Below are 24,081 nucleotides of genomic sequence, written 5' to 3' on the forward strand. Positions count from 1 at the left end.
GAAAATATTTCAGATCCTTCTCTAAGCGACATTTTGCTTTCCCCATATTTATATACCTGCCCCATAGCAGAAATACTCTAGAAAGGCAGTGTAGTGTAGTGGTTAGAGTGTCTGACTAGAACCTGGGAGATCAGTTTCAAATCCCCACTCAGTCATGAAGTTCACTGGGCAACCGTGGGTTGTTTTAGGGATTAACTGAGATGGGAGAGGGGTGAACCATGTACTCCTTAGAGAAAAAGGTAGGATATAAATGCAGTAAATAAGCTCTTCTGCTTACCTGCTTAAGAAAGCTGGGGGGGGGGGCAGCCAGATGGAGATGTCAGTCGCCAGCCTGGCAACCAGAGATGTAGTTGCAATTGGACCCTCTCCAGTTGCAAAACACTCATGACACCTGGGAATTTTCTAACACTGTGTGGCATATGCTGGGAGGAAAAGCTGTGTACCTTAGCAGCAGAGCACCTGCCTTGCACACAGAAGGTCCCAGGTTCAGTCTCTGGCATCTCGAGGTGGAGGCTGGGAATGTCCCCTGCTTGAAGCTCTGGAGAGCTGCTACCAATTGGAGTAGACAGTGTTGAGCGAGCTAGATGGAACAATGGCTTGACTCCATGTGATAATGGCAGCTTCCAAAGTTCCCATGAGAGATGAGTGCTGCAAACTGGGGGAGGGGGACAACTTCACCCAGACTGATGGTCTTATAAGGTAGTATTGACAGGTCTATTTCCTTTTTTTCTGCCTTGATCAGAGGGATGGTGGAAAAGCAAGGAACTGAGTTTGTGTTTTGTAAGATAATATATTTATTATTCTCCCCACTCCATCCCCCTTTCGGCAAATCTGTTTAGGTTGCCTCACTTTGCACTAGCTATTTCTTACAGCTGCGTGCTTTTAAAACTTCGCTCAGCTTGTTGTGCCAGGGCTCCTGCCCCCCCCCCCCCAGCACACACACACACACTCACACTCTAACCATCCCAATTGATTGTCTCGAGTCTGCACAAAATTCTCTTTCTGCAGATGAGCAGAGGGTGGAGGGGAAAAGTGAGGGGGGGGGGAATGGGCAAGAAAGAAACACATCTCTGTACTGAGTTGAAGCACCTGCTGTGTCCGCCTCTCATTCCAGGTCCCCTCCCAGCCTGACTTTGCAGCCCCAGTGGACAGGGCTGGGATCTGTCAGTGCTTGCCAAATATCATTCAGATGCTGTCACTGTTTCTTGCACAGGCAGAAACTGCAAAAGTAGAAGGAAGTTTTCTCCCCCTTCACCAATATTATTACTATTATTGCTCCAATCTTGCTGACTTCTCCACAGATTCAGAAAGTTCCCTTGCCACTCTTGAGGTAGCCCAAAAACAAATCAGGGTTGTGTTGTTGTTTTTTTAAAAAAAGAAATAAAGTTTTGAAAAGAATGGACTTTGCAAATCCTGCCACATTTGGCAATTGGCATGGCGGTAGCAGGGAGGGTTAGGGTTAACTCTGCACACAGGGCTACCGCTTTGTGTGCTCATATTGGGAGCTAGAAAGTACACTTAGAAAAAAGAATAGCATCCTGGCACACACCTGTGGTGCTCTGGGTGGCTCATCATTATCAGCATAGGTCTCCATGTTCAGTCATATCCCTTCATGAGAAGAAACTGCATGGTCTTGAGATGGAATTGACACTTCCCTCCCTGCCTTGAAGGGTAAGGGGAGAGAGCAATTACGATGAGGTCATTCAACCCACCCTCTCCTACCCAGTGATCTTGTTTGTACTGGCTGGCTTTCTGGCTTTTTTCAGAGCCCCAGTTCAACCAGTAGGTACCAATCTGTTTGGCAAAGCCACATTAGGGCCCTTGGAATTTATCTTCTGGTGTCCCTGGAGAGAAAAGGGTTCCAGGCAGCCAAAAGGGCTTGCTTATGCTTGCGGGTGATTTATAGGCCGAGCAGAGCAACTTGTGGAAAAGGCAAAGCAGATCTTGGCAACAGGCCACTAGAATCTGCCTGCAGCTGCGGCGCAGTGAAGTCATCAGCATAACAACCACTGCAAACAGAATAACAAAGTCTGCCCTGTTCTCATCTAAAATAATCTTTCCAATTCAAAACCACAGGTTTAAAAACTCACCTTTCTGCATACAATTAGAAAACAAGGTAGCAGGCAAATTTGATTTGGGGGCAAGTGGGGAAAAGACAGGTAGTGTTGAATGCTTTGATTTTATAGGCTTGGTTTCTTTAAGAATATGTTTTTAAAATGGTTTGTCTTTTAACATATACTAGAAATTTTGTTTCTCACCTCTAGCTTTTTTAAAAAGCAGTTCTAAAGTTTGGAGGACTACATAGGTCAGTCACAGAGCTTTGGGGAAACCAGTCAATTTTCTGTCCAGTGGTACTGAACCCCTTCTCCAGGAAACATAGCTAGAAATGAATTTTAAAGTGTTTTCCCAAATCTGGGTGGACAGGAATCATTTATAGAAGTTGAAAACACCCAGGATGGTTAAAAAACAAACAAAAGACTGTTGAAAGACTGTATGTGTTCCGTTATACAACACTAAACCATGGTTTAATGTATGTAGATACGCCTCTGTGAGCTTGAACACATGCCCTCAGTTGTTCTGTGACATTTTTGTTGGTTCTGATAAAGGTATAAACTGTAGCTTGCCTTTAGGGTGTTTTCTAATGGACTCACACAGCAATGTCCAATTTTTGTGTGCTACCTATAGTTCACCCGTGACCTGGAGTCCACAAGGAAAGAACGGTCCTAGTCACAGTACCTGTAACAATGCATCCTGTGAGATAATGTTGTGAGCTCGTAGGATAGATTAGAACAGACACTTCCTTGCTCTTCAGATAATGGTCCCCATGTGGGTGTATTCCTGTTCAACTAGTGGTGGTTTGAACTATGTTTAATATCGAAAAATGCAATGGAAAATGACAGGAATATAAATTCAAGCCAGTAAATCTTTTCTCTCTTCTTTTCAGGTACCATCTGATCCTCCTGCTCCCAAGAAACCCAAAATAGATGACTCCTTGCAGTCTCCAATAATTGGTGACAAAGAGAAACAGTCTAGTTGGTTACGGTCCTTGTCCAATTCATCCAGCAAGGTGAGTTTTAGGGGACTGGTCATAGGTAGAGCCTGTTTTGTGTGTTGTTGTGTTTAGTCGTCTTAGTCGTGTTCGACTCTCTGTGAGCCCATGAACGCATGCCTCGGAAACACTCACTTCCTACTCAAAGCTTCTCCTTTTTTATGTCCATGGAGTTTTCTTGGCAAAATACTGGAGTGGATTGCCAGTTCCTTCTCCAGGTAGAACACATTTAGTCTAAACTCTCAGCTATGACCTGTCCGTCTTGGGTGGCCCTGCACGGCATAGCTCATAGATTCTCTGAGTTATTCAAGCCCCTTCGCCACAACAAGGCAGTGATCCATGAAGGGGTTTTTGTGTGTAGAAAGCCTCAAATTCAATCTCCAGCTAAAAGAAAAAGTTAGCAGGTGCTTAGGAAGCCCTTTCTGCACATGAGACCATGAAGAGCCACTGTCAGTCAGCCTAGACACTAAAGGCAGCTTCCTTCGTTTCCTACATCCATTGTCCTGAAATTTGGTTTTAAAATCTCATTTATTTTACTCTCCTTGTGGTGATGGTGAAGAAACCACATATGAGCAGTTCCAACACGACTGTTAAGAGAAAGGGGCCCCAAAAGATTTCATCAAGGACACCATACATTAATTAGGTGCTGTTTCCAAAGAAAAACACCTGTACGATGGGCTGCATCCTGTTAGCCCTACTCAGAATAGACTTACTGAAATTAAAAAGACATGATTAACCATTAATTTCAGGCAGTAGGACTTTGTTGGGTAAAACCCGTTGAGTTTAAAGACAAATTCCTCTTTTGCATTTTTTATTTTGCTTCATTCATGGTCAATTTCTCTTTTGGACCCTCTATTTTTGTTTTCGATCTACTGGTATTTAAAACGAACAACCATAGAGGAGTTACTTTTGTAGATATTTCTCTTCCAACTAGGATAAGGTTGCAGTAAGAATCTTTTGCCACAAAAAGGTGGCTGCAGGATATAGACATACATCACATTTTAAAAAATTAGCATGATCTAATAAACTAGGAATATAGGAAGCTGTCAAGTAAGACCATTGGTACATCTAAATACTGATACAGTGGCACCTCGGGTTAAGAACTTAATGCATTCTGGAGGCCCGTTCTTAACATTAAACAGTTCTTAACTTGAAGCACCACTTTAGCTAATGGGGCCTGCCACGCCGCCGCTGCACAATTTCTGTTCTCATCTTGAAGCAAAGTTCTTAACCCAAGGTACTATTTCTGGGTTAGCGAAGTCTGTAACCTGAAGCACTGTAACCTGAGGTACCACTGTACTTGAATTGTTTTCGGTTTTAAGGGTAATTTAAGAGTGGAAAATTAAAACCAGCAACAAAATGAAATTTAAGACTGTACTAGACTCCTTGAGTTGCATCCACTGCTAGTCCTACTTTGAGTAAACCCATTGAAGTTAATGGACACAACAAACATAGGCCCATTAATTTCAGTGGGTTTACCCTGTGTACGACTTTGTTGGCTAGGCCTTTTCTTTTTCACATGGACTTATAATGCATCCTATTCCCTATGGATCTTCAAGCCTCCGCCCCCCCCCCCCCCAGCAGCATATACCAGATTTACAGCTCACAAACATGTAATTGTGTGTATCTCACTGTTTCCTCTTTGTTTCCTTTTTGGCTCCAGCAGAGTATTGGTTGCATGCATCCACGACAGCGCCTCTCTGCCTTCCGGCCCTGGTCCCCCGCCGTTTCAGCAAACGAAAAAGACCTCCCAAACCACATCCCTGCTTTGATCAGAGACAGGTGAGGAGGCGGAAATAGTGGCACAATAACCTGAGTCCCAGCTCATCTTAAGCCAGTTAAGGCTGTAATCTCATTGCGGAGCTTCCTTTTACAAGTGACACGTAATGTCCATTCCACATTTGTAAGCGGTTGTGTCTACCTATGTTCTACTCAAGACTCTACACCCTTTGAAATTAATGGACCCAAGTTAGTCCTGTCCATTAACTTCAGCGGGTTTACTCAAGAGTAGGAGTAGCATTGGATACAACCCAAGTAATTGATTTGGTGATGTGGCGGCAATTTGCGGCTCCCTACCCATTGATATTGGGCAGGCACCTTCCCTGTATAGTTTTTTGGCACTTGCTAAAATATTTTTGTTCAAGCAAGTCTACCCTAATATGTAAGTTTGATGTGTATTTTTAAAACTGAATATTTTATTTAGAATTTTTTAAGGCTAACTTCTTCTTTAGCAACTGATGTTTATTGGTACTTTTAATGTGTATCTTATATTTATGAAAACAGTTAAATTTTATCTATCTCTATCTCTTATCTATCTATCTATCTATCTATCTATCTATATCCTGCTGAAGAAAGTAGGACTGAATGCCAGAGTAAACATTCATAGGATCAGCGTCATTTGCTCACAAGCAATTTATATCATACGCTGGTTCAGGCCCCTTGTTAATTTGCATTTTGTAGCACAGAAAAGGCTGCTGATTTGCCCCAGTAAATGTTTACATATTGCAACTATGAGTTGTATCTAGCATTATTCCTACTCAGAGTAGACTGTCTGAAGTTAATGGTCATGACTAACGTGGAACAATTAATTTCAGTGGGTGTGTTCTGAGCAGGGCCTAGTTGGACACAACATTATTTCTTTCTGCTAGCCTCCTAGAATATGATTGTGTTAAAGGTATGGGATATTAATGGCACAAACCAGTGATAGGCAACCTGTGGCCCTCCAGATGCTGCTGTACTTCAGTTCCCACCATCCCTGGCCCATGGCCGTGCTGGGTGAGGCTGATGGGAGTTGTAGCCCCCAAACATCTAAAGAACTGCATTTTCCATGTCCCTTCTGTACCTGCTTCACTGCACTGATGATGAGTTGTATGTAAACCCATGCATGCAGACGTCCCCTGAGTCTGCAAATGTAGTAGTGTGTGTTCCATCACTGAAGGTTTTACTTCTTTTTTTCCTTTACAACCCCCCTACAACCCCTCTGCAGTTTGTATTCATACAAAAGTTTTGAGAATGCCGTGGCCCCCAATGTGGCCCTTGCACCACCCCCGCCTCAGCCAAAGATCGTAAGCAACCCCCCATGTGCCCCAGCAGCAACACGGAGCAGTGAGCCATTGAGCAGCCCCTCGCAACCAAGGAAAAGGAAACATGTCGCCGAAAACCCAACCATTCCTGAACCTATGCCAACCGCTGCTGTCGCCACCGCTCCTGCCGCTGTCCCTGCTGCAGAAGAAGAAAAGGAGTCTGAAGCAGAAATCGAAGTAGAGACTCGAGAAGAATGTAAGTGTGAGTTACCCCATGCTACTTCATTTCTTATTTTCTTCTAATTCTTCACTGGTTGTTTTCCTTGGGAACATTGCCATGGGGAGGGATGGAAGGATGGGGAACCGATGCAATTCCTGCATGGCTGGAGGTTATACTTGATGACCCATCAATTCCAATTCTATGATTTTATGATTCTAAGTTTATCTTGTCCCCGTTTTGCTTTAAGAAAAGGAAAGCAGCTCAGTGCTTAGAGACCCCTGACTTAAACCCTGGGTAGCCATTGCCAGTCAGTGTAGCTATTACCTTGCTGGATAGACCAATGGTCTGATTGGGTACAATGTATATTGGGGTTTTATGTATGTCCTTTCTGCAAGCCAGTCACACAGGTGATTTTTAGCTTTCTAATGTTCTTTTTGTCGGCGGGGGGGCTGCCGCCTTTGTGTTTCTTTTCTCCTCCCCAGTCACCTCCTCTCTGTCCTCGCTCTCCTCCCCATCCTTCGCTTCTTCGAGCTCAGCCAAGGACATGAGCTCGCCCAGCATGCAAGCCCCGCCCACTACTAGCAACGTCTTTGAAGTCGCCAGCCACGCCGAACCCCAGAGTGGCACCAGCGGTTTGGAGGCTGAGCTGGAGCACCTCAGGCAGGCCCTGGACGGTGGCCTGGACACGAAAGAAGCCAAAGAGAAATTCCTCCATGAAGTTGTAAAGATGAGAGTGAAGCAGGAAGAAAAACTGAATGCTGCCTTGCAGGCCAAACGCAGCCTACACCAGGTAAGGCCATATGGAAGCATCATAAGGCAAAATGAGTGGCTTGCATCCCCACCCACCTCCATCCCCACTACACACAGGCAAGTACTATTGTACCACTTTAAACAGTCATGGCTTCCCCCAAAGGATGCTGGGAACTGTAGTCTATTAAGAGGGCGTGGGTTGTTATGAGACACCCTACTCCTCTCACATAGCTACAATTCTCAGAGTTCCCTGGGAAGAGGGATTGATTGTCAAACCCCTCTGAGATGTTGAGCTCTGTGAGGGGAGGAGGGGTCTCCTACTAACTCTTAGCACACCTAACAAACTGTTGTCCGCATGATGCTTTAAGCCATGACTGATAAAGTGATGTAATAGTGCTTTTAAAATATAGTGTGGATGTGGCCTCATTCAAATTAGTCATGCACATTAATTTCAAGTGATATGTTCTGGGTATGACTAACAGTGGATACAACCCTCTCTCCCTATCTGAAACATCCTTCTGGTCCTGAAAGTACGTACGTAAGAGCAGCCCTGATGGATTTAAGCTCAAGTCCCATCTGGTCCAGCTCTCTGTTCTCACACCTATTACAGGAAGCCCAAAGGCAGGACCTGAACATAACAGCACTCCTCTCCTCACCTGTGATTCCTAGCAGTGGAGGTAAAACATAGCCCTCATGGTTAAGTTGCAGTTAAAAATACATTTCCAAACAAGTAAAAACAATACTTCTGAAGCAAGAACGGGTTGGTTTATTTTCTTAAAAAAAGAACAGCAAACTAGAAACACCCAGACAGCTTGCAAGTGCATGCAAAGTTTGAGGTTCCACATGTGTGGTTTATGGCTTAATATTACAGCTGAACAGAGCCACAGAAAACCTAGAATGTGCTCTGGGGCCTTATGTTTCATGGGACCCATTCATGGTGTAAAGGAGGATCTGTGGGGTGGTAGTCTGCTTGCTGCTCCTGGGCTTTCTGGTTCTCTCTGAAGGACCTTGAGCCTGTTTCTTGAGAGCAGTCAGAGAATGCAGAGCAGGTGGCAGCTGCTCAGCCAAGCAAAACTTTTAACAGTGCCTAAACTGAGCAGAAGAGTACGGTGAACTTAAGAGCCTAGTATTTGTCCCCAAATTCCATTAATTCTGTTGTGGAGAGGGCAAAGGCTTTTCATGCAGAATGGCTGGGAAACAGCACAGGCTAGGATAACAAGTTCTGGCTTAGGAAATAAGGTTGTCAGACGAGAGAGATTTCCCATGACCCCGATGCAGTATGTTACTTAACAAAGGAAGGACTGCATCTGGAAATAGGAAGGAGAGGGGAGGGGAGGGGAAGAGATATGCAACACTGGTCTCCCTTTTAACACTAATCAGTCATAATATAAGCAAAGAATGAATGGAAGCTGTCCCCTCCGCTCTCCCAATAAAAGAGAGAAAACTTTATGGTTTACGCATTACGCATTTATTTTAAAGTTGAGAGGACCCCAAGCACCTGGCTATCCCTGTGCCTAAAATATCTGATGCTGGACCACATAAATATGAAAAATGTCTCCATTTGGACTAATCACCTAACTCTCACCTCTGCTTTTCCACTGGCTCTGTTCTTCCTCTGAATACCATTTGCTGGGTTCTGCAGGAGGGGAGAATGCTGTTGTGCTTAGGAACTGCTTCTGGTTTGGCCACTGTGAGTAAAAGGATGCTGGGCTAGATGGGCCTTTGGCCTGATGCAGCAGGGCTCTTCTTCTGTCTCAATGGCAAGGTTTTGTTGAGCAGTGCTACTCAAAGTGGTGTTCCATGGACCAATGGGTTCATGGTGACTCCACCACAGCCCAGGTTGGGTGGGACGCTTCAGATATGCTACCGGTCCTTGGCACCCTGGAGAAAAAAATAATTGCCAGTCTGTCACATCAGTTAGTTCAAGAAGCCCTGTTATAGAGAAATGTCTCCCCCCACCAACCAGGACACAGCATCCCTCCCATTGGAGGCTCAGCACTTAAAATAATCAATAGATAAGACCATTAGCTTAACAAACAAAAAAGGAAATGTACAAATCATATACAGATCCAATACTGACAACCTAACTCAAATCTTAACATCAGAATGTCCATAAGTGCTTGCCTGTAATATGTTCTAGAACTGTCTGAAAAGAGTCGAGATTCTTCCAGAATTCTGTGATGTATTTGTTCTTCCTTACTGCATATGAACACTAATGGAATTCCATGCTACTGAATAATACATCTTCATTTTCCATTGGCTAGAAACTGGTGAACACGTCTATCTGCTTTATGTGGTTCTTGCCAATAGCAGGCACACCATGCTTAAAGTCCAGTGTTCCATTCTAACTTGCCCTCCAACAACCCCTGAAATGTTAAAGCTCTTGCCCAGTTATATATTTCTTACTCCCCATGCCACCTCTAACCACTTTTAAGGCTGTGTTTATCAAGTAAGCCATGCCTCCATCTTGTTCCAGGAGCTTGAGTTCCTACGTGTGGCGAAGAAGGAGAAGCTAAGAGAGGCAACAGAAGCCAAGCGCAACTTAAGGAAGGAGATTGAGCGCCTCCGAGCTGAGAATGAAAAGAAAATGAAGGAGGCCAACGAATCACGGATACGGCTAAAGCGGGAACTGGAGCAAGCCAGACAAGTCCGGGTGTGCGACAAGGGGTGTGAAGCAGGCAGGCTGAGAGCCAAATACTCCGCCCAGGTGAGGACAAGTCCTTTGATAGTCTCCTCACAGAGCTCTAGGCTCTTGGCCAAAACTTTGCAAGAGCTTTTCTTGTGGCTAAATATTCAGAAAGGCTTCAAAAGATACTTTAAAGGATGCCATTTTGGCCTCAAAGCAGTCTTTGGTTTCTCACTGTAGGGCAGAGCTTTCCAAACTTTTCTTGTTGGTGACACTTTTTAGACATGCATCATTTCACAACATAGCACTTCAGTTTTACTAGCAAACGAGAAGTTAAACCCCTTTCCAGCCCCTGGAGGAGCTTGGGGAGCATTCACGTGACACACAGTGTGGAAAGCTCTGCTGTAAGGGAATAGGGCTGGGCAATGTCAACTTTTCAACACTGAGATGTATCACCAGGCAAACATCGCAAACTGGCAATAGATCACAATGTTGAAACCTGTCTGAGCCAGGGCTGCTTGCTGCTGCCACCCAACGCTGGGAGTGGAGGGACTTCCTCTGCAACCTTGGCATCGCACTGCAAGGTGCAGTGTGCAAGCCACCCCATCCGTGCCTTGCTGAGCATTGGGCCTGGTGTCAGCATCAGCACTTCCTTCTGGGAGATAACCCACCTGCCATGCACAAGCCAAAGGGGTGGGGAGCTTGATCAGCTGAGAAGCCTGTCTCTTTGCATGTGTGTGGGAGGAGGGGCTGCCAGGCTGCCTGCTCCTCAAAGGACACACGCTGTCTTTGGCTTGCGCCCTGTAGCAGGCAAGGCCGCTGTGCACCCCTCAGCGGAGAAATTTAAATGAGGCGCGGGCAGCCACGGGACCAAGCTACATCAGCCACAGGTGATGTAGCTTGTTCCTCCCTTAGCAGGATGAGGACCAGAATGCAATGGTGGTTTCACCCAGCAGTACATTGCGAGTGAAACTGCTGCTCCTGAGTCCCTCTGCCTCCAGCACCCGGCTCCAGCTTGTTTCTCACCCTGGGCACTGGTAGCAGAGTGAGTCAGGAGTGACAGTGGTTTGATTCGCAATATACCACTGGGTGAAGCAGCCATTGCACTCTAGCTCTCATACAATATCAATACATTGCCCAGGCTTAGTAGGGAATGGCCCTGGCTCAGTGGTTAGAGATCCCCTGTTTTGTGTGTAGAACGTCCCAGGCTCAATTCCTGGCATCTCCAGGTACGGTTGGGAAGTACAAATATCAGGACACGCTTTACAAAATCAATTCATATGTAATAGCAACATGTGGAAGTGTTGTCATTCTGTACACCAAAAAAATTGTTAAAGAGCTCCTTTAAAGAAAAAAAGAAGCCAACTTCTGAACAAAGCCATGTTAAATGTTACTTTTCCTCCTCCTCTCATTAACAGGAAGGGGAGCGGTCCCACAGTCTCTTTTGTGAGGCTTGCCAAATTTACAAGGGCAGAGAAGCAGGAAATGATGCAAATTTCCTTCTCCTCGCATCACGGGACGTCTCGCTGATAAGCGATGCCCAGACTAAACACAATCTGATTCAGAGCTTCATGTGCTGGGTGTCAACTTCCACTTTAGCTGAAGTGTTGTGGGGGCGGGTGGGGCTCCACAAAGTTTGAAGCCTTTTTTAAAAACAAAACAAAACACATTCATCTAATTAGGCTTTGAAGGTTCACCCGTTTGTTCCAACTTGCTCTGCTCCAGAGGGTTGCTTTTGACATCTGGATTTTTTTTCTCTCTCAAGGGAGGAAAGGATTGAAGTTTGTGTGGGTGAATTTTTGGGTTTTTCCTGTTAATAATCTTGCCAGAAGCCTTTTCTGTCTTACCTCCCATTCACCATGTTGACGTGGGACGTCTGTGTTAGACGTGCTCGCCTTCTGTCTCCCCGGCTTCTAATTCTGCTCATCGTCTCAGTCTTAAGAAATAGCATCAGGGATTCAGGGATGTTCAAGTCTAGATTAGGTTGGAGGTAGGTGGGAGGAAGGAATGAAGACCTGTGATTTTTCAAAGCAGTCAAAAGGAATTAGTGCACAGGCACATCCTTGCCATTTCCCTGCAACTCCCCCCCCCCCCAATTTGTCAGGATTTAGGTCTGGCATATTCATTTCTGAAGTAATCACATTGCCACATTTTTTGCTCATCCTTTGAAGTATTAGAGTGGAGGTGGCCAGAGCTGAATGACTTGGAAGAGGCCCAAGACTGCAGAAGTGTTGTTTTGAGTGGTGGGGGAAGATGCAGAGATGGAAAGCAGAGAGAAAGGTTCAGGTCTCTTGCCACAGTGCAGCTGGCTTAGCATCTGGAGGACACTGTGTTGGCTATCCTTGTTCTAGGGTGTGTATAAACCTAGAAACATGGTGGACAAGCATTCAGTGACCTCCTTTTCTTTCCCGTATAGATTATGTTCATAGTTGTGAATTTGATCTAAAAACGGATAGGTTGCAGCTCTTGGACTGTGTTGCAGTATCAGCTGTCACTCAAGAGTGGGGATCCCCAGGCTTGGACTGATTGCAGACATCCCAATCGGGTCTCTTGGAACCCCCTTCCCTTCAGCAGCCCTACTTTTACACCATGCTTGCCGCTGACCCTGCCCACCTACTGGCACGTGGCTTTTGGAAAGTTGACGCTTGTAGGGTCCAAGATAGTTGGTTTTAGGGACTTTGGTCCCGAGCCACCAAAAGTTCTACAGTGGTACCTCGGGTTACAGATGCTTCAGGTTAGAAGACTCCGCTAACCCAGAAATTGTGTGGCGGCAGCAGGAGGCCCCATTAGCTAAAGTGGTGCTTCAGGTTAAGAATGGACCTCCAGAACAAATTAAGTTCTTAACCCGAGGTACCACTGTATGTCAGTTCTAATGCCTTGAATTGAGCCAGGTATCTCTAGTTTACTATCCATTCATTCATTCTAGATTGAAGACCTGCAGGTGAAGCTCCAGCATGCAGAGGCGGACAGAGAACAGCTGCGTGCTGATCTGTTGCGTGAGAGGGAAGCACGGGAACACTTGGAAAAGGTTGTCAAGGAACTTCAGGAGCAACTGTGGCCTAAACAGAGTGATCTGCCCGGCAGTGAACACACAATGAAAGATATGGACAACTAGGCCAGCGCTGAAGAACGTAATGACATGGGGTCTAATTTGTAGGCCAGACTGACAATAAAATAAAATAATATGCACAGTGAGGGAGAGAGTGTGTGGGAGAGGCGCTGGGGCGAGGGTCCGCGCCCTGGCGTGTGCTGGTAAACATGGACTTTGTTATTCATTGGAGGGCAAATGTTACTCTTTATAACAGAAGCACTGAATTCCACCTCTTTTTTCAATCCATATAGCACAACATCTTCCTGTGCCTATAACATGAAGAGTGTTTATAACCTAAACTACTTTTTGAGTCCGCAGCAAAAAAAAAAAAAAATTAAAAAAATTATACCGTCTGGCGAGCAGCATCCATGTGAAATCAAAGACAAGCAACGAGGGCTGCTTTCTGGGAACACTTTGGAATCAAGAAAAAAACAAAACCCTTTTGTTATAAGCTATTTAAGAACACAAAACAATTGAGACACGAAGACATGGTATTATAACCATTAACAAGATTTTTAAAATATATATATATATATAAACAGGGAGGGGAGAAAATACTTTCAATGCCTGATTTGTAATGACAAATTGTTACAAATGTTGGGTTCTTTCTTAGAGAAGCTCGTCAGAAAAAGCCCAATAATAAGCCATGACCGTTTCAATCCAGGGGATTTCTATGTGAATTTCAAATTTAGGTTTTTTTCCTAGTTTAAAATCTTTGTTTTCCCCATGCTTGAACCAAGAAGAGGAAAGTCAGTGGAGGGGAAGGGGGGTAGTTTGTATGTTTCAGTGGGGTGTAGGAGTGGAACTGTATCCTAAACGAACCCAGCCTTATTAAAATTCAGTGTTTGTAAATCACGCCATAACTTTTTTTATATATAAATATATGTCTGTTATTAACTGATGTGTTTTAAAGACTCACTTCAACGCCAGAGCACTTCAATTATGAGAAACGGATAGAAGAATATATAAAGAGAGCAAGAAACACAGAGAAAACACAAGACAAAAGTCGGCTGAAACATGAAGTTGCTTGTGAAAGATAAGTGGGAAAAAACAGAGAGTGGCATGTCTGCTTGGAAACCCTTCCGTTTTCCCAGAGAACTCGTCCCCATGTTATCATCACCTCAGAAATTTCAGTATTTTACTGACTTGCCCAGGATCACATGTAAGGATTTCAGTGTGGCCCACAGAGAGTGCTCAACATTGTATTAAAGAGACAAAAAAAGAGGACTTTTGCTGCTGTGAATAAGCCTACATTTCTTATTCTTTAGAGTTTTTTTGGTCTTTTGTTTTTAATGTGACAAATACTTTAATATTGGGATCTGTGCCGCAATTCCTTCCCTTCCCACTGAATATTAAAATATGCAGCAAGTAAACACACTCAGGGCAAAAATCCTATCCCCAGTGGGAGTTTTGCTTCTTCTACCTGATTGGGGCCAACACTTAGTACCCACTGGATTTTGTTTTCCTCTTGAAAAGCATTATTTTTTTAAGAACTACAGTTTTCGTTATGATTTCCTCCACCTTTATTGCTCCTCTTATGACTTAACCAACTGTCCACTGTGTTAGCAATCAAGTCTGCAAGGAACAGTTTATAACTCTACACTTCTCCAGGACTTACCCTCTCTCTTTTGAGAATAAGGCGGGTAGGAAATGTTACGGAACTGCAATTGTTAGAGCTCGGTGTCAATATAAGCAGCATAGGCTCAGATTCCCTACCTTTGCTCTCTGGCAATCAAGCTGGTCACATGTTTCTTGATTCATGGTTGCTTGAGATCTGTGTCACACAAGCATTCCAACATGGACTTCAGGGATGCCATCCTATCAGCGACAGGGCTATGGCGGCTGGTCCTGGCTAAACCGCCCCAGTGCAGGAGTGAGCAATATTTTGATTCGTTCTTCCCTGCCAATACAGAGGTATTGATTCAAAGTCTTTTGCATTTGTTTTATTTTATTTTTACAATCATTTCACAGGAATGGTGAGCAAACCGTTTACTAAGGGCGACAGTTTACTAAAATCCTTAACTGGGGGGAAAAGCCATCCCAAATTCACAGATTCTCTCTCCTCCAATTTGTGTTCTGAAACACTGAAGGGAACTCTGCAATTCAATCCTTTTCCTGTAACCAAAATGCGGCTGTCTGTCCTAAAATTAAAGTATTGACTTTACAGTACACTAGGGGGGGAATAAAAGTTGTATTAAAAATAAAGCTGTTATTATCCATTCTAATAGCCATTGTAAGCATGAACATTGAAAAAGGAGGAAGTAAAGTACATTTTAGTGGGGGTGGGGGTAGGGGTTGCTACAGGAAAAAAAAATTAAAAGGAAGCTATATTAGAAAAATCAGGTGACTTAGAATTGAAATATGGGGAGCAAGAAAGCAACAGATATATACGGACTAATTTGCATGATACGAAGTTGTCTGCGTTTGAGGTCTTGCCCATGCTCGTATCCAATGAGTGGAATCTGCTCTCCCATCTTAAAGTGCAATGCAAACGGAATATTGATTGTGTTTATGCAGTTATTTTTTTAATATGGGGATTTAAAAATAATTTTTTTGCTTTGTATGTTTTTTCTGCAGTTATTAAAAAAAACCATATGCATGGAATTAAAATCTTTGCCATACATATATATTAATTAACGGGCATTATCACTGTCTTAACGTAAAGGTGCATAACTTTTTTTTTTGTTTCGTTTTGTTCTCAGTCGTATAAATTTCCAAGATCTATAATGCTTTTTTGTTAAGTTTGCAGTTATTTCCTTCAAGAGGCAACAAAATTGCGTAGTTTTGATGCACAGCTGTCTTCAGTGGCTCAAACCTATGCTTGGTGATTCAGCTTCACTCTTGGGACAAGCTGCTGCTCACTGCTTGTCCCTCTCCCCACCCAGCCAGCCACCCCTCCTTTCAGCAGGGAGAGGTGTTACAAACCCTAATTCTGGGAATACAGGGGTCATTCTACAAGATGATAATGACAAACCAGTTTCTGTGAAAGCAGCTTGCCTTCCAATACTGATCTTCCTCTATGCCAGGGATGGGGAATATGAGGTCCTCCAGCTGTTCTTGCACATCAGTTGCCATTGACTCCAGCCTGCATGGGATGATGGGAGCTGTAGTCCCAATGACAAACAGAAGGGCCTTAAACCACGGCAGCCACAACCCATGTTTTATGACACACACTTAGTTCACACTGACTGACATAGGCGCAGCTGGTCTTGCTAGCAAACTTAGGTGGACATTCCCTATAATCCTCTAGGAAGTGAAATTGGTGCGTTGACCAACAGGTCAGCGTGAAAGGTAAAAACCCTCAAAACCATTGCCAGATTCATTGAAACATTCACACAGATTCAGAGAAGCCCACTGCGCAACACCGCAGCCATTGCCCCTTTCCCTCTTCATGAGTGTAAATGTTCCAAACCTTGAGGCTAGGCTACAACAGCTGGCACAAAGCTATTCCCATCAAAACAAACAGGAAAGGCATTGGGAACCCACAGCCTGGGCACATGCTCATTCTTCAGAAGTCTCTGCTACCACTTCCAATCGTAGTAATAAACCAAATGCAAAATGCTGAAGTTTGCATCATGTCTCATCTTTTTTATATGGGCATACAACTTCAGTGCAAGCTTGTCTTTTTACTCCCAGCCCACCAAGAGAAAAGGAGCTGAATTTATCAAAGTGGAAAAGGATAATCAGCACCAACCACACGGAACTATGTGTAGTCTTCTGCAATAGCTTAAAACAGAAGGAAAGGTCCCGTGATTTAAACTGCACCTGTCCATCAGAATTTCACTCTTGCATCCTTCTCTGTAACAGGGCATGGGATCTGCAATCTTGCTGATTTAAGGGACGTTCCACATACTATGCAAAGGGAAGCTCAACTTTGCTGCTGAATTATATACTCCACAAGAAGCTGCAACCGTTCATAACTCCCTGTGAAATGTATGCTTATAACACTATAAGCAGCTTTAAAATTGTGTTTCTTGCATTCACACTTTATCTTATGTAGGTATGCACATAAAACTACTTAAGTGTATGCCTGTTAGTATAAAGGTGTCAAGTATTAATACCAACAAATGCTGTGTTTCTAACACCTTGATTCTGGTCTGATTTTTCCTGAAACCCTTGATGAAATAATTGCGATTTGTACAGCTGTGCCCACATACCGATCAGTCTTGAAACATCTATCTGCTGGTGTTTTAAGATTAGACTGTCTAGTAAGTGTTGAAACGGGGGGGGGGGGGGAGAGAATCTTTGTGACATAAGGCGGATAGAGGCAAAACAACAAAATCTCATTAGGTGAGTGAAGAATCATTTTTTAAAGACACCTTTGTCAGATCCAGATTTAAGCCATGACACACGTCATTTGGATTTCAATTGGGACTTAGTTCACTAAATATGGTGCAATCCTGTGCATGTCTACTCAGAAGTAAGTCCTATTAAGTTCAGTAGGACTTAACCCTAGGTTAGCTGGATTGTAGCTCAAGTCTGTATCCAACATCTGAAGGAAGCGTGTGCATCCATATGGATTTGATAGCATCTTTGCTCTTAATCTTTTCAGCCATGTGTCTAAAGTCCTGTTTAAGGGATTTCCAAGTCAGACAATAAAAGGGTAATAGAAAATTCAGCCATTTCACAGCTGTTTGGGACGTTTCCCACCTCAAGCTCTTGCCATCAGTTAACAAATACAACCTACCAAGAATAATTTCTGCTCAAGCGTCATTGCAACAAATGGGGCTTACCTTGGAGAAGTTCCTAGCCCACTGTGTGTAAATATATATTCTGAACACTGCAGCATGGTCACTAGTATTCCAGATCAGTAGCCAAGGTCTGAGGAGAGCTAGATGTAGAAAACACAGAGTTAAGGTAATTAAAACAAAAAGCAATCCAAACTTGAGACTCCCAATCAACACATGAGAGTTCTGGGCTCCCCGCCACCCTGGACCCATGATAGCCAATGTATGCATGGAACATGCATGTCTCTGACATTGGTTTATATCCAGTGTTACATCAGAACAGAGGTCCATCAATTTTAATGGGTTCTTCCAAATGGAAAGTTGGGCACAACCCATTGAAGTGAATGGGGAAACAGCTGCCTATGCAACATTTTTTTTTGTTCACAGCAGACCCCCTACTCCAAAGTGTGCAGAGGGGCTGGTCAGGAAAGAGAAACTGCATTATCAATTCTGTAGAATATAATGTTCTTGTTTTGCTAACTTAAGCTAGTTATAGCTATGATCCTTTTACTGGAACAGAATTTGCAAATTGTAATTCCGTTTCCTTTAAGATGTTTTCTCCAAAAAGGGGAGAAGAAGTGTTTTATTACATCGGCTGTCAGTTCTCCAAATACATCAAATATATATAGATATATATAATCTAGGTAATTGTATATTCAGTTTAATTCACTTTTTTATAAAAGATATTCAAATAAGACTTTAACGAAGGGGGGGAGGGCAGGTGAAGAATACCAACAGCAATAAGACATTTATATCTATGAAACAGGCTAACAGAATAATAATCTTGCTTTTTTCCAACAGAACTAGCCAATGTAAAAAAAAAAAATATTAATTTGTAAATACTTTTTTTTTTCATTTTGCAGTTGTATAATACGTGTATATGGTGGTGTTTACTTTTTCAAAACCTTTTTCTTACTTAGTTGTCTTGTTTTAAGAGTTGTGTTTTTAAACCCAAGGAAATTTGTTAGGGAAAAACAACAACCATAAAGAAACTTTTTTTTCTTATTAAAAAAAAATCAGTGTCAGTTCAACTTCCTTCCCATTATTTGCATATTTTTGTTATTCATTGTGAACTGTTTTATTAGTAAAAGCAAAGAAAATTGACATTTCTTCCCCTTACATCCCCAAGCAGTCTCTGTGTTATAGAGAGGTCTTTTAAAGCAAGGAAGAGTACTAAGGAGCAAGTTTTTAATTGAGGGGATAATGGCGCAAGTTTATTAATAGACGAAATCTTTACAGCATTTTTTTGTTACTTCCCTGTCCCCCAGCTGCTGCTGCTAACTATTTTATGACTTACTCTCCTATTCTAGAACTATTTTATGTAATTAAATATGCTTTCTTGTTTATAAATGCCTGATTTACAAAAATGAAAAAAAAAGCGTGGGGTATTTATCTATTTCTCTGTGTAACTTGATAGTCCTTTTAAAATCCCCCCTCCCCCCACATCCCTTTTCCAACCTGGAAACAGATAATATTGTAAAATAAAGGACTTTATCAGATTATGTATGAAAATAGCTATGCTTATATATACCACAGTGACTGAATGTACAGTGTATAGGCGCATTATCAAAAATAAAATTGTTTGTGCAGAAAAAAATAAGTCCACACACACTAAAGATATGTTCTTTCACTACTCTTGAGTAGCATGAACAAACATGCCCCAATTAATTGGTGCAATACTGCAGAAAAAAATTAAAACTGTTTTATAAAATTGTTTTATGAGACTATGAATAGCTCTTCATGAGATAGGCACCCCTGACCTCAACTGCTCCAATTGGACTGGGTATTGCAGGCCCACACCTGCACCTCCTTTTTAGAAGAGTCCCCACACCTTCCACTCACCCCTGTATACAGATGTGTGTGCCTTCTTAAGTGGTACCCTCCAGGAGATGGGATTCATCGTGTGATTTTTCTGGTAAAGTAAAGCAGGGTGGTTCAGCAGGCTGCCGTCCAGATGTTGGGCATCCACTCCCACCCATCATTATGACTTTGGGTGGGGAGGGTAAGGAGACAGGGAATGCAAGTGTTGTCCACAGAAGGCATCTTTAATAGCAAAAGGCCCAGAATGCAATATATTTCCACCAAATAGCAGTTGACACTGCAGAGGTGGCTGTGTTCCAGCCTTCCCCACCCTAGCATCTTTCAGATATTTTGGCCCACTTCCTTGGGCTGCATGAGGCTGGTGGGAGTTGTAGTTCAAAACATTTGGGGGGGGGGGGTACCAGGTTGACCAAAGGTTGCCTTGCACTAAGAGATAATCCAACCATCCCCAGTCCTAAAGTCCTAAGCATTTTTCACGAGTGGAAGAGAATCCCTCAAGAAACTGTTTGCTCCAGGGCATATACTTGTGCTTAATTTTTGGCCTTGTTACCTGAGACACAACTAAAAAGGCCAGGGATTAAACATGGTGCCATTTTTAAATGCACATTTTGTCAAGGGATGGAAGTTATTTGCTTAAGGTATTTATATACCACTTAATCATTAGCATTCCTAAGCAGCTGTTATCACCATTCCTTGCTTCTTTCACTGCTGGCTCACTCGGGCAGGTGAAAAGACAGTAATGATGAGTTGAGCCAAGAGATTTGAGGAATTGACAATGGTGCCCACTAATGTTACCAGCCCTGATATGGTCCTATCTCCTAATTTACATTCTAGCCCTATCCTCTAACCATGGACATGCCTTCCTGGGACCTGGGCTCCTCTGGTGCCCTGGGCTACTTTGGAAGATGCTGCAAGGTATAAATCTAATAACTGTTAGCACTCGTCTCCTCCTGCAGGACATATCCTTTCATCCTTTTAAGAAACTAAATGTTGGAAGCGACTATATGCCAATTTACAGTTTTAAAGAAGGTGGGCCGATTATGTTATTAAATGCTTGAAAAAAAATCTGTACCGTTTGCCAGAAATAACTACTGCTAAAAACAAGCCCACACCTTTCCTAATATTTGAGAGATTAAAAAGGGAAATGCAGCTAGAAAGGGAGAGCATAGAAACATATGTTTCAGCCATTTGGTGGTACGACAAACCTCACGGGTTGCTGAGGAACAGTGGGGGGAGTCTGCTAACAGACCTGTGAAACCTATGCCCAGCAACAGAAACCACCAGCATCTCTGGTGGGTTTGATCAGTCCCCCCAGGTTTGTCCCTCAGCATGCTACCACAACACTCAGAAGAACCTAAGAGTCTGCTGAGTAATGCCAAAACCCAACTAGTTCAGCACCCTGTTCTCAAGAGTGGCCAATCAGATGCCTTGGGAAGCCCCAAGAGCAGGACCCAAATGCAACAACCTCTCTCCCCACTTGTGGTTCCAAGCAACTGGTAGCATTGCCTCTGATTGTGGAGGCAGAACAGAGCCATTGTGGCCATTGACTGTCTTAAAGGTAAAGGGGCCCCTGACCATTAGGTCCAGTCGTGGCCGACTCTGGGGTTGCGGTGCTCATCTCGCTATATTGGCTGAGGGAGCCGGCGTACAGCTTCCGGGTCATGTGGCCAGCATGACTAAGCCGCTTCTAGCAAACCAGAGCAGCACACGGAAACGCTGTTTACCTTCCCGCCAGAGCGGTACCTATTTATCTACTTGCACTTTGACATGCTCTTGAACTGCTAGGTTGGCAGGAGCAGGGACCAAACAATGGGAGCTCACCCTGTTGCGGGGATTCGAACCGCCGACCGTCTGATCAGCAAGCCCTAGGCTCTGTGGTTTAACCCACAGCGCCACCCGCATCCCTATTGACTGTCTTATCCCCCATGAATTAGTCCTCTTTTAAGGGCATCAACTCTAATGTACAGATTTCAGTAAGTACATAGGAGTGTCACTATTACAGAGTCAGACTATTTACCCATCTAGCCCAGTATTTGACTAGCAGACATTCTCTCAACCTGACTTTGTAAAATATTCAGTCACAAGTATGGATTTGCATGGTGTCAATGGTTGTTTTTGGTTTTTTTTTAAGGATCTTTGAAGGAAAGCTGACAGTTTCTCCTAAGCAGGAGACAGCTTTTGTTTATTACATTCTAAGTTGCCATGAGCTGTTGCAAGGAAAGGCTGTGAGTGCCACCGAGACTGGGAATATGGAATGGTTCCCATTTTAGTAACAGGGACTGAGCCAAATATATCTCAGAAGATTAAAAAATGAATGACCCATCAGTACCATGGAAAATACAGGTTTTTCTACAGAAAAAAAATTAAACCATTAAGGCTGCAGCTGAACATTAGTCAACTTTCTCTGCCTCAGGTTCTCCATCACTTCTGTCCCAATATCTCTTAGCACATGCTCTGCCTTGAGTTACAGACCTCTCAAAAATCTGCTTATACAGAGTCAGACCCTTGAGTCCATCTAGCTCAGGACTGTCTACACTGATTAACTGGTAATGGTTCTTTCAGGTTTTGATAGCTGTTGGTAGACTATGAGGGTCATGGGTTCAATCCCCATGATGGGCAAAAGATTCCTGCATTGCAGGGAGTTGGACAACATTATCTTCATGGTCCCTTCCAACTGTACACTCCTATGATAGATGGGGTCATTCTCAGCCCAACCTAGAGATGCTGGGGATTAACTCCAAAACCTTCTGCATACGAAGTGTGTGATCTACCACTAGATCTCTTCTATAAATATTACAGGGGGGCTGGGGCAGGTTGGACCTAAACTAGCCATCAGCTGCTTTTATACATTGTAGGACAGCAACAGATGAAAATCTCTCTTCTCCTCCATTGTGGAGCCCAACCTTAACAACTACAATAAAATAATTTAAGGAAGCCATGCAAGTGAAACCACTTTGCACAATACACAATAGCTTACACATTTTAAAAAATCAGATGTGGTCTGCCTGGATGGCCTGCTGCTTTTTGCGTGGAGTAAAAGGGAAACCAGCATTTCACTGGAACTGATTCTTACCCTCCCAGATTCCAGCACCTTGCTCAACACAACCACATTAGTGCATGCTTCAACTTTCATGACCAAGGACCAAACCCTTCCTCTGGCAGGTCTATCCAGCCATTGTTTACTACTTTGTAGTTTTTATTCAGCTGACAATCACGCTCATGTACAATGCCACGAATGCTGTCTCTCTTTTGCTTCCCCCTACCCATCAAGTTATATCTTTTGAAAGCAAAGTGGAAACTTGATGTTAAATGGCAGATGCTTACTGAGTTCAGCCTGTTTCTTTTCTTACTCTCCCCCTTCTTTTCTATGCTGAGATGAAGGTGAAATTAGAAACTTGGAAGCAACCCAGCTGCCATCAAGATCTAAATTTCTTGCTTGCAAGACAGGAAGAACATATGAAGCTGCCGTTTACTGAGTCCATCTACATGGGTCCATCTAAGCTCAGTATTGTCCACACTGACTGGAAGCAGCTGAGTGGGTTTCAGGCAGGGAGTCTCTCCCATATCTGCCTGGGATCTTCTGTATGCAAAGCAGATGCTCTACCACCCTTACCAGTGATGAAGAAAGGTTTCTCATCCTTAGCACCAGAATGAGCCTTTCATGAAGGTGCCTGCTTTTATTTAAGAGAGTAAAAGCAGCAACTCATGCTGCATGCCAATGCATGCTTACTTGGCCGCAATTACCCGTCCGCAGCTCCAATGGGACGTACTTCTGAGTAAACATTCACAGCAAACTCATGAAGCCGCTGTTTGCAGCCTGCCACCCTTTCCAAAGAGCAAAGCATGGCTGAGGAAGCTGTGGCCATGCTTGCTGGGGATGGTGGAGTCCCACAACATCTGGAGGGCCACAGCTTCCCCATCCCTGGTGTACAGTATGACAATATTCATGCTGGACTATTCCTGGGGTAGAGCCATTTCTCTCTAGTTCTCTTCCATATCTCTTTCTGGGCTCTGTAGTATCAGTCCAAAATGCTACTATAGCACACCTAATTTCTTCACCAAAGACTCCTGAACAATGTCCTACCACCTGGATCTAGAGTCATGCCTAGAATATAGATCCATGAAAGCAACAGATTTCATAGATCTATGGGCTGGAGCATTACATTTTGGCTGGCTTAAAATAGTTGGAAGTCTTCATGGGTGGGAGCTGAGCTTAGCCTCCATTCAAAAGTGGTCCCACCAATCACATTGTTACTAGCAGTTAGCGGACAAAAACCCAGCAAAATCATCTTTAAATAAAAATAAAAATCAATAAACAAGAGCATACAATAGTATCTCCCTCATTAATTGGGCAGAAACAAAGCTGCACTGGAAGTCCCCAACTTCAGCTGCTGCCTCTCTCATCAAACCCTGGCTGCCTTTAGCCCAATGATGGGCTTCTGATTATACTGTCTAAACATACCCATCAGTCTCCCTGTCGAGATCTTAAAAGTCAAAGATTCTACCGCAATCTCGTGCTGTACAGTGAACAGGCTCAGCACCAGCAGCTGGCAAAGTCAGGCACAAGCTGAGGGTCTTGAGGGGCTTTACCAGCCCAATCCAGTTACGCCACCTTTCAATGTCCTCCCCACAGGAGCCCCAGATACTTTTCAGGAGCAAGAAGTGGTACCCAAGTGGAAGCCAACTGGAAGCCAAGCTTAGCTCTCACCATTTTAAGTTAGCCAAGATGCAATGCCTTGACCCACAGATCTGTGAAATGGATTTTTAGCACCTG

At 43.6% G+C, this 24,081-nt stretch overlaps 1 protein-coding gene and 1 long non-coding RNA gene across 5 annotated transcripts in view; one reads left to right on the forward strand and one right to left on the reverse strand.

The window, feature by feature from the left end:
• The window catches only part of SKI (SKI proto-oncogene), a 151,629-nt gene extending 132,543 nt beyond the window's left edge, over window positions 1-19,086 (forward strand). Inside the window, exons 2-7 of one of the 4 annotated variants that reach the window (XM_083752592.1) lie at window positions 2,945-3,067; window positions 4,716-4,831; window positions 6,036-6,328; window positions 6,775-7,082; window positions 9,519-9,749; window positions 12,595-19,086. In XM_083752592.1, the coding sequence (XP_083608718.1) occupies window positions 2,945-3,067; window positions 4,716-4,831; window positions 6,036-6,328; window positions 6,775-7,082; window positions 9,519-9,749; window positions 12,595-12,783 (1,260 nt within the window). In that variant the 3' untranslated portion in view covers window positions 12,784-19,086. Of the gene's footprint in view, window positions 1-2,944; window positions 3,068-4,712; window positions 4,832-6,035; window positions 6,335-6,774; window positions 7,083-9,518; window positions 9,750-12,594 lie in introns of all 4 variants that reach the window. The other 3 variants (XM_083752590.1, XM_083752589.1, XM_083752591.1) reach the window with 3 other exon arrangements.
• Window positions 8,495-12,392, reverse strand: LOC310850928. Its single transcript, XR_014567484.1, has 2 exons — window positions 11,516-12,392; window positions 8,495-8,923 (listed from the first exon to the last, which is right to left on the reverse strand). It is a non-coding gene; the product is annotated as an uncharacterized lncRNA (long non-coding RNA).
• Window positions 19,087-24,081: the final 4,995 nt, after the last annotated feature.

Source organism: Podarcis gaigeae (assembly GCF_964106915.1).
Source record: "Podarcis gaigeae genome assembly, chromosome: 8".
Classification (NCBI taxonomy): Eukaryota; Metazoa; Chordata; class Lepidosauria; order Squamata; family Lacertidae; genus Podarcis; species Podarcis gaigeae.